Source organism: Microtus ochrogaster, unplaced genomic scaffold (genome assembly GCF_000317375.1).
Source record: "Microtus ochrogaster isolate Prairie Vole_2 unplaced genomic scaffold, MicOch1.0 UNK32, whole genome shotgun sequence".
NCBI lineage: Eukaryota > Metazoa > Chordata > Mammalia > Rodentia > Cricetidae > Microtus > Microtus ochrogaster.
In genome coordinates this window covers 3,105,365-3,117,845 of record NW_004949130.1, presented here as the reverse complement: position 1 = coordinate 3,117,845, position 12,481 = coordinate 3,105,365, and the positions used below count along the sequence as shown (strand labels likewise).

At 54.9% G+C, this 12,481-nt stretch overlaps 1 protein-coding gene across 1 annotated transcript; it reads right to left on the bottom strand.

Annotated features, from left to right (window-relative positions):
• Nucleotides 1-216: 216 nt before the first annotated feature.
• Nucleotides 217-12,480, bottom strand: Lrp3 (LDL receptor related protein 3; the record flags this gene model as incomplete). Its single annotated transcript, XM_005368421.2, has 7 exons — nt 217-818; nt 1,006-1,138; nt 1,354-2,470; nt 2,795-3,009; nt 4,239-4,377; nt 11,158-11,205; nt 12,423-12,480. Coding segments are annotated over 7 exons (2,298 nt in total), but the record flags the coding sequence as incomplete, so codon positions are not given.
• Nucleotide 12,481: the final 1 nt, after the last annotated feature.

The following is a 12,481-nucleotide window of genomic DNA, read 5'->3' as shown; positions in this document are numbered from 1 at the left end:
ACTCCACCCTCCTTCCCAGGCCAACTAATGGGCCCCTAAGCCCCTGCCAGCGATACCCATCAGGGCCAGAGGCTTGCAGAGGTAGCTCACTGGCTGGGCGCCCAGGCCTTCTACCAGGGCTGCTAGGTGGGTCTCTGTTTGTAAGAAGAAATGCAGAGGCAGGGTAGAAATGACTGTGTATTCCCTGGTTACAAAGCGGGGCTGTGGCAGTCACCAGCATGTCCAATGGGTCAGCAGACCAGCAGGGCCTCGTCGTCACTAGCCTCCAATATTGGGGAGCAGGTTGGCGGGGGGCTCCTGCAGACCCCCGATGACTCTGGCGAGTGGGGATCTTGGGTGCTGCTGGCAGTGGGAGTCTGGGGGTAGGGGTCTTGGGCCAAGCAGGGCTCTGGAGGCGTGTCCACAGGGGCTGGGCTGTCTTCCGGAGGGTCCTCACAGGCTTTTCTCTCCTTGTCCTCTGGCCTGTACTCTGGGTCTCGCGGGTTCAAGGGTGGGGGTGGCACTGAAGGCCCCACTTCTGGTACATGGCCAGGGCCACTGGGAGGCCCACCTCCAGCTTCCCTGGTGCTGCCTGTGTCTGTATGGGGCGCTGGGGGATCTGGGGCAGTCCCTGGTGCCGCCTGGAGGAGCCCATCACCCAGCACGGTCTGTGAGGTTCGCGCAGCCGTCAGCAGTGGGATCTGGCCTCGAGGTGCCCGTGGGCGATGGAAGAGCCTGTTCCAGAGGCGGCCGAGCCTGCGGCGGGATGGCCCCCTGCGGGAGGCATGCCGGCGCATCTGTCGACGCATGGCTGTGCGAAGGTTCTGTAGCACTGAAGCCTGGGGGTGGGGCAGCAGCTAAGGTAGGGCCAGGCCATTCAGTAACAACCCCCTTCCAGACCAGAGACTAATCTGAGCTTCCTCCACCTTCCCCTCTCCAGATGTTCTAGCCCTAGCTGGCCCCTAGGCCTCCTGGTCTTGGGACCTCTCAGGCCCTGCTGGGGATCTCATTCTCATGGAGGCTCACCTGGGATGCACTGTAGACAGGAAAATCCTCGACGGGTGGGATGAGGCCCTGCGCGATGAGCTGGCCGTAGGATGGGGGGGCCTCCCGCCGCACAAACTCTGCCTCTAACCGTGTCATTTGGGTCTCAAAGGCCCTGGAAACAACGGGCAGAAGGGAAGTATGATAGAGACCTGCCTTAACAGCAGTATTTAGGGACCCCACCCTTCCATCTGGGCCCCTGCATGCACACACAAGAACAGTCCTCCTGTATTGGAATGACCCAAACCCATAGCTTGGAATGAGGTGAGCTTTTTCTCCAGGGAGATGGAGGAACTGGGGCTCCAGGCCACCTGTACACGTGGTGCCCACCTGTACTCCTGCGTGCGCAGGGAGTAGAGTTTGAAGGCACAGCCTAGGGCGATGACAAGCAGCAGTCCACACACCAGGCTGCCAATGAGAGCAGCGGTGATGACCTTGCGGGGCACAGCGGCGAGGCAGCCATGCTCATCGCTGCCATCTTGGCAGTCCTCCTGGCCATCACAGCGCCACGTCTCAAAGATACACAGATTGGTACCACAGTGGAAGGTGCCCGGCTGGCAGGAAAAGCAGTTCTTCTCATCGGCGCCATCGGGGCAGCTTTTCTGGTTGTTGCAACGATCAGCGGGCGCATAGCACAGGCCGCTGCCACCCTCGCAGGGATACTGGTCCGGAGGGCATGCAGGGCAGCCCTGTTCATCCCGGCCACTGGCACAGTGCCACCAGCCATCGCAGCGCTGTGGCTCTGAGAAGCAGCCCTGCTCCCCGGTGCTGCTGTCATCTCCCTCGCTGCTGCCCCCACATGGCTGCTCCCACGGAAGGCAGTAGCCCTTCACCTGGTATGTGGCATTAAAGCCATGACCAGCACTGCGGGCACGAGCATGGTAGGCCACCGTGAGGCGGCCCTGTGCCGCCTCGAGGCTCACGGGCCGGTGGTTGCTGCGGTAGGACAACGTTTGCAGTAGACGATCGCCACGCTCGCCCAGGCCTTCATACACTTGGACGTAGTCATCGTAGCCCAGCCGTAGCTCCAGCTGCAGCAGCACGCGCCGAGGGTCCTGGGTGTCCACCAGCCACGTGCAGTGAAGGTCCGAAGGCCCACGGGCAGCACCAAACAGGTCTGGGGAGGCGAAGGAACCATAAAAGCTGCCCAGCCGCCGGCCACATGCTAGGTCGGGGCAGCCAGCCTCATCAGAGCCATCGCCACAGTCCTGTGTGCCGTCACAGCGCCTCTCCACTGGAAGGCAGCGTGTGGAGCGGGCTCCGCTGCATGGGAAGGTCCCCCCGGGGCACAAGCTGCCTGGTGGCTCTGAGGCAGGCGCCGAGCAGTTACCCTCGTCCGAGCCATCTCCACACTCATCCACCATGTTGCACTGCCAAGGCCCAGGCAGGCACTTGCCATTGTCACAGCGGAACTCGTCTGTCTGGCAGGATGTCTGGCCCAGTTTCCCTGGAGGCAAAGAGGTGACAGGATGAGCCGCCTCCTTCCAGCACTAGGCTGGAGGCTGGGAGCAGGCAAATGGCTTCAGTCCCAACTGAGCCTCTGTACCAAGAAGTAGGGCCACCTACGGGGCAGACTCATGGATGAAAGGCTGGATTCAGTATCAGGGCTGGGCTTAGGCTGGGGTTCATGTCCAGCAAAGTGGAGCCTATTACCCGAAGAGACACTGAAGCACCCCCAGACATCAGTCCCACTCCCACCCTGGGATTAGCAGGGCAGGTAAGGGGAGCCTCTGCAGAAAACTGGGGCCAGTGGAAAAGCTTGTTGCATCACCTCGGATATAGGAGAGGCGGAAGCCCTGGGCCTGGCCGGAGCTGGAGGCGTCTGAGTGGAAGAAGATCCAGACATGGTCACGGGCAGAGATGAAGGCGGGCGGGATGGCTGAGCCACAGAGGCGAAAGGCCTCCTGGCGAGGTGGAGCTGCCGGGCCCAGCAGCAGCCAGTCCAGGGAGCATTGGTGAGATTCCTCCACATCAAAGTTGCGGAAACTGTGGGGGCAGAGAGGATCAGAGGGATGGGTAGGTGGACACGGGCCTCCTGGCCCAGGACTGACCAGCAGTGGTCAAGCTGAACTCATGGCAAAGGTAGCTAGCTAACTCTGCCCCACCCAATGGCCCTCCTTGTATATCCCAAATTGCCTGGCTCTGAACTCTGGGCCCCTCAGGGTCTACTCTGCCCCCACTCCAGGGTCCAAAGGTAGCTGCTCCGTGAGGACTCACGACATTCATGGGTTGCACCCATCGGTCCAGCTCCCTTCCAGCTCTCTGCCCCACAAGCACACATACAGCGTCCCCAAAACAAAACTGGGTGTGAAGTGTCGGCAGCTCTGACACTTTCCCCTACAGGGTGGTGATCAAGGGCTCAGAGCCCTCTCATCCTAAGTCAACTGAAGAGCACAAACTTCCAGGGCTCCACAGTGACGGTGGGGCTCTGCCCATGAGTCACCCAGTGCTACCACTAGGTGACCAACTACAAGCTGCCCAGGAGACTGGGCTCAGAAACCAGAAGAGCCTCTGCTCCTGCCCATCCCATTCCTGTCCTTCAGATCTATGGAGTAATTAGGGCTGGACAGTGGGCCGGCTTCTGGATTTTACAAGTATGGAAGGCAGAAGCCATGGGGACCGCCCCAGCCAAATGTCCCCATGATCACCCTAGGTCCGGGTTTCTAGCTCTTCTGTGACACTCTCTAGAACCTTCTCCTGTCTTCCTCTGCTCTACCCACAGCTCCCTTCCCTGAGAGACCACCTGAGGTCCCTGCAGAAACCCTGACCTGGGTTCCATGCCAGCCTGGCCTCAGGGCAGAAACAGACACCTTTGCCACCTTAAGCAGCCAGCCCCGACCCCCTACCAGCTCCTAAGGCTCACTTTTGGGGACTAAAAAAAAGAAAATTCTCAGTACAGAAAGTGACCAAGCTCAGAGCACCCAGCTCTGATGTGGTCAATTAAATGATCACACACTCACATGCACACATATGCTTACAGCTCACAACTGAGGCCACGCAGGTCTCTCAGATACCTGTTTCTAAATGTGTCTATACACCTAAACCTACACGTGCTGTCACACACACACACACACACACACACACACACACACACACACACACACACACACCATGCCTGCTAAGACCTGGGCTTGTGTACATCACGCCTGTCCACACTCATGTGCCCTCCACACCTGCTAGGCATACACACATGAACGCACAGAAGCTCTCCTTACCTGATGGTGATCATATCACCACGGTCACCCTGAATGTACCAGCTGCAGTTGGTGCCCGGTGGGTAGTTGAGGGGCCAGGCTGGGCTGTAGATGACCCCTCGCCGTTCAGTGTGCTGTTCCAGCTTCCCACTGCAGGCGGCTGTTGGGAGAGAAGGCCGAGGAATGTCCTCTCACCTTTGGGGTGGAAAGCAGGTTTTGTGGGGTGTCCCTGATCATGGCTTGAAAATGAGCTTCCACTAAGGCCAGCAAGTCCACAGTTCAAGTCTTCATGGAAGTCATGAGTGGGTGGAGTTCAAGGAGGGAGCCTCCAGACTTGAGGCAGTATAGCCCCATCCTTGCAGGATTCTGGAGTCTTGATCCTATGTGTTCAGTTCTTCCCCCATCTTAGTAGTGCTAAGAGCAAGACATTTTTAATTCCCCTTGGCATCCAAGACACGCACTGTGAGGTCTCAAGACCTCAGCTTAGTGGAGGTCTTACAAGTGGACCCTCTGCATGTAGGTCTACACGCTAGAGTCCCTGCATACCCGTGTGGAACACAGCCCCAGGGGAGCTGGAGAGAGGGGTAGGCAGTTAAGAACACTTTCTGCTCTTGCAGAGGACCCAGGTTCAATTCTTAGCACCCACATGACTGCTCAGAACCATCGATAACCCCAGTTCCAGGGGATTCAATGTCCTGTTCTGATCTCCATGGGCTCCTGCATACACACGGTGTACAAACATATGCTCAGGAACACACATATGCATATAAAATTAAATAGATAAATATTAAAGAAAACCACAGACCAGGAACAGAAGGGCTTTGCACTCTGATACATATTTACTAGACACTTACTATGCACCAAGCAAAAGTAAGAGGCATGCTGAATAAGCAAATCTGAAAACCTTCCTGCGAATCTCAAGAGGTTGAAGGTGAAAACACACAAAATGTATACAGAATCCTGGTGACAAGAACCCTGTAGACAAGAAGGGAGATGGCAATGTCCAGACCTAGCTGGCAGTGTAGTCTGGGTCTCGGTACATTTTGTACGAAACTGGGGTTTAGGGGCTGGAGAGATGGCTCAGTGTTTAAAAGCACTTGCTGTTCTTGTGTAGGACCAACGTTTTGCTCCCAATTGACCCACAGTGGGCAACTCCCAGCTACCTGTAACTCCAGCTCAAGGGGATCCAATGCCCTTTTCTAGCTTTCTGCACATGTGTGTACAACATGTCCTCCAACACACACATTATACACATATGTAAAAATGAATCTTTTTTTAAAATTTAAAATTTGGGATTTTATCTCAATATATGTGAAAAGACATTGGAGGTAGATATTCTAACCAGATAAAGAAACTGAGGCTCAGAGAAGGCATATGACTCCAGGGGCACACAGTCAGCTAGTGGCAGAGTCAGGATTCACCCGGCCTCTGGTGGGCTCAGCCTCTCACTGCAGGTCCTGAGTTCACAAGCATTTATGGAGCACCAACTGTATGCCACATGAGGGATGAAGATAAAGCGATCATTAGCCAGCATGAGTGAGAGACACCACACCTGCCCTGCTGCCTGGGCTCTCTCAGGGCCAGGCAGGGAACCCTGACACGTGGCTACAAACCTGCCACGACCGCCAAATGTTTATCTAATCCAACCCGTCACAAAAGCTAGGCATACCTTATAGATGGAAGAGCAAGGCTCAGGAAACAAAACAGTAAACCTTTTCTCTGAATCTACGTTCTCATCCTCCCACGGCAGGCACCTGTGACGGTGCCTCTGAAGCTGGACTCCCTCCAGCTGTGGCTTCGGGCTGGGCGGCTGCTGCAGGAGGACCCTACTCCAATCCTCTGCATCCCAGTCTCTCAGGGAGATGACACAGTTGCCTGTCTACCAGACTTCCTCCTGCATCCTTGCTTCCCTCGTCCCCAAGAGCCCCCCCCCCATGGAAAGGAAGGCTGTTCCCCACTCTCCTACCCCACTAACTCTTCACTTCCCTCAGCTTCAGCTCTGTGGGGCCCCTTTGTAGAGAAGCCCTTACCATGTCACCCCCAGGGGAGCCAGCCCCTATCCTTTGCCCCTCTTTTCCTTCTTGGCTTCTGTCACCATAATGACTTACCTATTGCTACATAATTTGTTTGACGTTAACTCGCCATAGGAGGGCAGGTTGGGACACTCTGGCCTGGTACCCAGGGGCCAACATACAGTGGGTGCCCCGCACGGCCAGTCTGGTGCCTTTTGAGCGTCCTAAGGGATCACACCCACTCTGCCAGCCAGGACCATGGGGGCCTTGGTTATCCAATCCACTCACAAGAGCATCAAAGAGCTGAGTCAGAAATGCCATCTTTGAACAAGGCATGGTATTATACAACTGTAATACTAGCACACAGGAGATGGAGTTTGAGGCCAGCCTGAGCTACATAGTGAGTTCTAGGCTGGCATGGGCTACATGAGACCCGGTGGAAGGAAAGAAAGAAGGAAAGGGATAGAGAGAAAAGAAGGAAGGAAAGAAGGAAGGAAAGAAGTAAGGAAAAGGGATTGGGGGGAGATTGGAAGGAGAGACAGAAAGAAAAGGGAAGGGGAAACATAGGGAGGGATGGAAGGCCACCTTTGGGCCTAGTGTGGGAGTGGCCGTCCTCAGAGCTTCATCCTTTACAGCATCAAAGGTCCCAGCTCACTGAGGCATGTGCCAGTTCCTCTGTTCCTGATTCTCGCATGTGGCCCTAGGATGCAGCCTCCCCAATTTCAGGTGCCTCACCAAGGAAACAGCTGGTGCACTAGACTCCCAGCCCAGGAGCCAAAGCTAGAGGAACAGGGTCTCAGGAGAATCTGTAAGGTACCCCAGCCTGAGCCTAGCTCCTGTGAACAAATAAAGCCACTACCTGGAGAATCTTAGAGACCTAGGTGTCTACCTGATGCGACCTGGAGGAGTTCTCCTTCGTGGGATGCAGGGTGAGTGGTTCCTGGCAGGCAGAGCCCAGTGACATTGGAGCATGTCTTCCTCCCACTAAGACCCCATCAAGGTTCTAAGTAGACATCTCGCTCTCTTCCTGCCTCAGCCAGGACACTTGTCCCTGCGTGCCTACATTTATTCAGGGTTTAGGTGGTTGGCTCGTCTGTCCAGATGACTGGACCACCACCAGTCAGCTCAGCCTTTTCACAAACCTCTATCCTGTAAGCCCCATGGAGCATTGCTGTTAACTCTTTCCCCATCTCTGGAGGGTGTCATGGGTACCAGACCATGATTCTACAGCTACCACTTGGGTCTCACATCAAGAGGGAGAATGGGGATGCTCTGGGATCCAGGAGCGCCACAAAGGGCCCTTGATTAGATACCACTTGGCAGTAAGCTTGGAAATGTGTCTAGCTTGGTCAATACACCCCAAACCCTAGCTTTCCAAGACAGGGACTTCATTTCCACCCCAATGTACAATGTTAGGGCCCAGGCCTAACCCTCCATGGGCATACATAATCTCTGTGTGAGGATGCATCTTATATGTCTGTAAAATAAGAGTCATTACATGTTGCTGTGGTTGGAAACAATCAAGAAAGTGACAGTTAGGGCTGGAGAGATGGCTCAGAGGTTAAGAGCACTGACTGCTCTTCCAGAGGTCCTGAGTTCAATTCCCAGCAACCACATGGTGGCTCACAGCCATCTGTAATGAGATCTGGTGCCCTCTCCTGGCCTGCAAGCATACATAAAGACAGAACACTATACATAATAAATAAATAAACCTTTAAAAAAGAAAGGAAGGAAAGGAAGGAAAGGAAGGAAGGAAGGAAGGAAGGAAGGAAGGAAGGAAGGAAGAGACAGTTACCAGGTGGTGGTGGCTCACGCCTTTAATCCCAGCACTCAGGAGGCAGAGGCAGGCAGATCTCTGTGAGTTTGAGGCCAGCCTGGTCTACAGAGAAGTTCTAGGACAGGCTCCAAAGCTACATAGAAAGAAAAAAGAAAAGAGAGAAAGAGAGAAAAGAAAGTGACAGTCTTGAGGCAGACAGTCATGTGATTGACAGACCAATGGAGCAGAGGAGTCTACAGAAATGTCTTGTAGGAAGTGAGGATTTGGCAGGGTATATAACTGTTAGAGCAGAAACCGAACTGTTCATGGGATACTAGTATGGGAGTGTTTGGGCTGTCAGGGAGGGCCCTCTGAGCTTGGAGTGGAGACTAGCCTTCGCCCTTACAGAAGACTGTCTGAGCTCTCAGTGACTGTGTAGGAAAGGTATGAATTGTGAGTCTGAAGCATTGTCACACCCCCCTGAGAGGACAGCGGCAGGGCCTGATGCAGACTTGTAGATCTGATTTCCAAAGGCTATCAGCAACTTGGTCACCTGCATGTTGTAATCTGACAGCAGGGAGCTGGGCTCCTCTCTCCCTCAGGCATATGGCCATGTGTATATCTGAGTAGAAGACAGTGGAAGCTTATCCAGGCCAACCCTAGCATGACAGAGGGGAGTGGGGCATGCATGAGGTAGGTCTTTTGATCCAGGGAAGACCTACCAGAGGAGGAGCAAGGAATGGACTGAGGGACCAGAATGTCTCTGGTGCAGGCTGAGAAAGGAAGGGCTAGGAGACAGTCGGAACATAGAGAAAGTATTCGGAAATACAACCATGAGACCCATGCTGGGAGAGGTCAGGTAGGCCGGGGAAAAGCTGGTCAGCAATGCCAGAGGGCTCAGAGCTGGATCCAGGGACACTGGGACCCACCCTACCGCCTGCCACTGCCATGCAAGCTGCACAGTCAGCTCCCAACATCAGGAGCACCATGCAGAGGCAGCAATGGGTGAACGACCATCCCTGCTGGTGAGTGACCATAGTCTGCTAGGAAGGCCAACATGAGGACCTAGGTCGTTCTCTCCAGTGCGCGGGGATGAGTAAGTCTTGTCGCTTGAGCATCGCTCTGCAAACCTGGGGAACACATCTGGGACAGCAATGCCCACCCACCCACCAGGAGCAGAAGGGCTGGTCTGGGGTTCACGCTTGCAAGGTATCAGCGTTCTCTCAGCCCACTTCCCGCATTGTACCCTGGCCACAGACACGGGACCCAGTGCTTTCCTGGAATCGGGATGTGAAACTGGGCCGTCCTTTGTGGTCAGTACATCAGGCAGGGTGGGGTTGGTCAGTGCTGACTAAGACAGGGCCCTGGGCCAGCCTGGGTCAGCAGAGGAGGCCCAGCTGCAGAAAAACACAGAGTTGGGGTACAGAGAGGATGGGGCGGGGGCAGAAGCCCAGTCTTCCAGACAAGCAGAGAAACTGGACTCCATGAATATCTCTACCATGCCTCTGCCCACCTCCCATAATCCTGTGATCAGCTCCAGCTAGACCTTGAGTCTCAGTGGGCTCAGTGGCAGACTAAAACCAGAAATCCCACATAGCTCCTGCTTCACCGTGTGGCGCAAGAGACAACACAAGGTTCTAGGTCCCCAGACTTGGGGTCACACATCCTTACTGACCACACCCCAAGGCACCCTGTCTCAATGTACTTCTGCTAATTACTTAGCCTCTGGAAGCTCTGGCTTACTTTTGAGGCAGGGTCTCTCTATGTAGCCCAGACTGATCTGGAACTTGCAATCCTCCTGCCTCAGCCTCCCCAGGCATGCAACACTATACATGGTACTATACACCATTTTAGGGTTTGCTGAAGATGGCCACATATTGACTAAAGAAGCAAGAGATGGCGAGGCCCACACTGTATTAGTGATAGAGCAGGCTCCCTCAGTCACCTGCCTTACAACTATCCGAGCTATTTATTCTCCAAACAGCGGGAGCCTCTCCACAGCCAAGGAGAGGAACGAACAGCCACATTTGTGGCTGCCCTTCCCTCTCTTGACACCAGTTCAGAGCTCAAAGACGGCCATCAGATGGCCAGGCAGCACTGACAGGCAGGAGGCCAGCACAGGGCTTCTCGCTGCTTTCTCACACCTTATGTGTGACCTCTCGGCTGCGAGTTGCCTGGAACAAGCCTTTCACACGCAGAGCCGTAGATCCGGCGCTGTGTTCTTATCCACCATCCTCCTGAACCTCACACACAAGCCAATAAATATGCTGTTCTGCCCTGAAGAATCCCAGGGCTAGGTACCAGCCAGTCAGAGGCTGCCCAAGAACTAGCCACCACAACAACTCAAATAGGCCATTGTAATCTGTCAAAGCTGTTTGCCTGATGGCTTTGCCTTCCTCCTAGAAACCTCGATGCAAGCTGTGGTTCCCCTCATCCTGAGTCAGCCTGGCCAAGCCTTGAACCCCCAGCTTGAACCCCTGGCTAGGCAGAGCTCCACCACTGAGCCATGCCCTCTGCTCCTCATTGGTGGATTCTAGGCAAGTGCTCTACTACTGAGCTACATCTCCAGCCCTTTAAAAGAAAAAAGTTTTAGACAGAGTCTCATAAAGTTAGCCAGACTTTCCTTGAACTTACTCTGTAACTGAGGCAGGTCTTAACTTCAATCTTCTGCCTCAGTCTCTAGAGTAGCTGGAATTATGGGCCTGTGCTACCAAAATAGTCTTAACGGTCTGATTTTTTTTTTCCCTCAATGGTACTGGCCTCAGTGGCAACATGAATCTTACCTCTAGAAGCGAACCCTAGGCATTATTTAATGCACACGAGCATCCAGTGTTTCTCAGGAACGCCACAGCCCACAGAGGCACGTCTATCAACTGCACAGGGCTGTGGAAATCAGCAGTGGTACCAAGTCACAGAGCACCCGGCCCCTTCCTGAACACCCTGGGCCATTGCTTCAATGGACCCATTAGGCCAGGTTTGAGGTAGTCTGGCAATTCACCTATTTTATCAAAGAAATCAAGGCTCACTAAACTTAAATCCATTTGCCATCAACAGCTCCATCGTGATGTTGTAAAGGTGCAGAGGGAAAGGTTTGTTCAACCAGAGGCCTGATGGCCATGGGGTACGGGCAAGACGCTAACCCCAGGCAGCCAGGAGAAAGGGGCTTACTCACCTAAGGCAGGGACTGCACTGCTGAGCCTCCCAGTAAAAAAGAGATTCACTGTGGAAGACACAAAGAGATGTCAGTAAGGGACAGTATCTCTTGGAGTCCCGAGCACATGTTTGAGCTAGCAGTGAACACCGGACAATACAGTTGAAGTCAAGGCCCCCTTTACCTCACTGGGCATGGCCCAGATCATTGCCAGAGAACCTCCCTCCCACCTGTTCCTTCTGGGATAGGCAAAGCTAGAAACTCAGAGGGTCTCAGGACCTGCCTTCATACACCCACAGCCCGAGACAGGGAATTCAGGATCTTCTAGGCCCAGACATGGACACCCCCTGAGCCAGGAGGACCTTACCTCTGCCCTGCCCACCTGGGAAACACACAGCTGGGACCCAGATGCCATGACCACCCACAGCACGGGACCCAGGCACGCTGGGCATATGCCACTTCTTCGATTACCTCACAGGGCCTATGTATGCAGTAGCCCCTCCCCCCAACACTCACCCCTTCTTTATTCTTGGGGACTAGAAGAGAGTTACAACTTAAAACGAGCAAGCTTTCCTCCTCCACCCCCAGCTTATCATTTCAGTGGTTTCAGGGAGGCTGTCAGGTTCCTGGGACCTCAATGGTGACATCACCAGTTGTCCCCTAATGACCCCAGTTCTTCAGGGCCTCCCTCCTTCATCAAGGTAAATAAAGAGCCATGTGGGTAGAGGATTTAACTCTTTCCTTCCCTCCCCTGCAGTGGGCCCCAGGAAAGTGGACAGAAAAATTTCCTGGTCAGGGAAGGAGCCTTCTAACCAGTCCGGGCAGGTTCTTAGCCCTCCCCAGAACAGATTCCCACTCCCATCAGGACTGAACCGGCCCATGGCCATCTGGGTTCAGGAAGACACAATGGGAAAACGAGTTCTCACATCTGCCTCCCCCAAACCCTCAACCCCCAAGCCGAGTCCCCATCTTTGGCTAGCTCCCAGGCCTGTCCTGACTCCAGGCAAGAACCGGTTTCTTCAGGGAGCAGCAGTCCAGGCCTTTGTCCGCAGCTTTGGAGGCCGCAGCTCAGGCGGCCTGAAGGCGACAGGCAAACCCCAGCCTCCCCCAGGAACCCAAGGCCGGCGTTCTTGCTTCCCCACCCCACCCCCAGCTCCGGGACTGGACTGCCGCTTTGTGGGAGTCCCCTTCCTCGGTAGCCCAAGGGTGCTCCGCAGCCTGGGCACGGGAACCATCGCGGTGCGGGCTCCAAGCTCTCCCCCGGCCGGCCCGCGCGGCCCACTCACCCAGGCAGACGACTGCGAGCGGCGCCCTGGCGCCCGGCGCCCCCTCCGGCCCCGCGGCC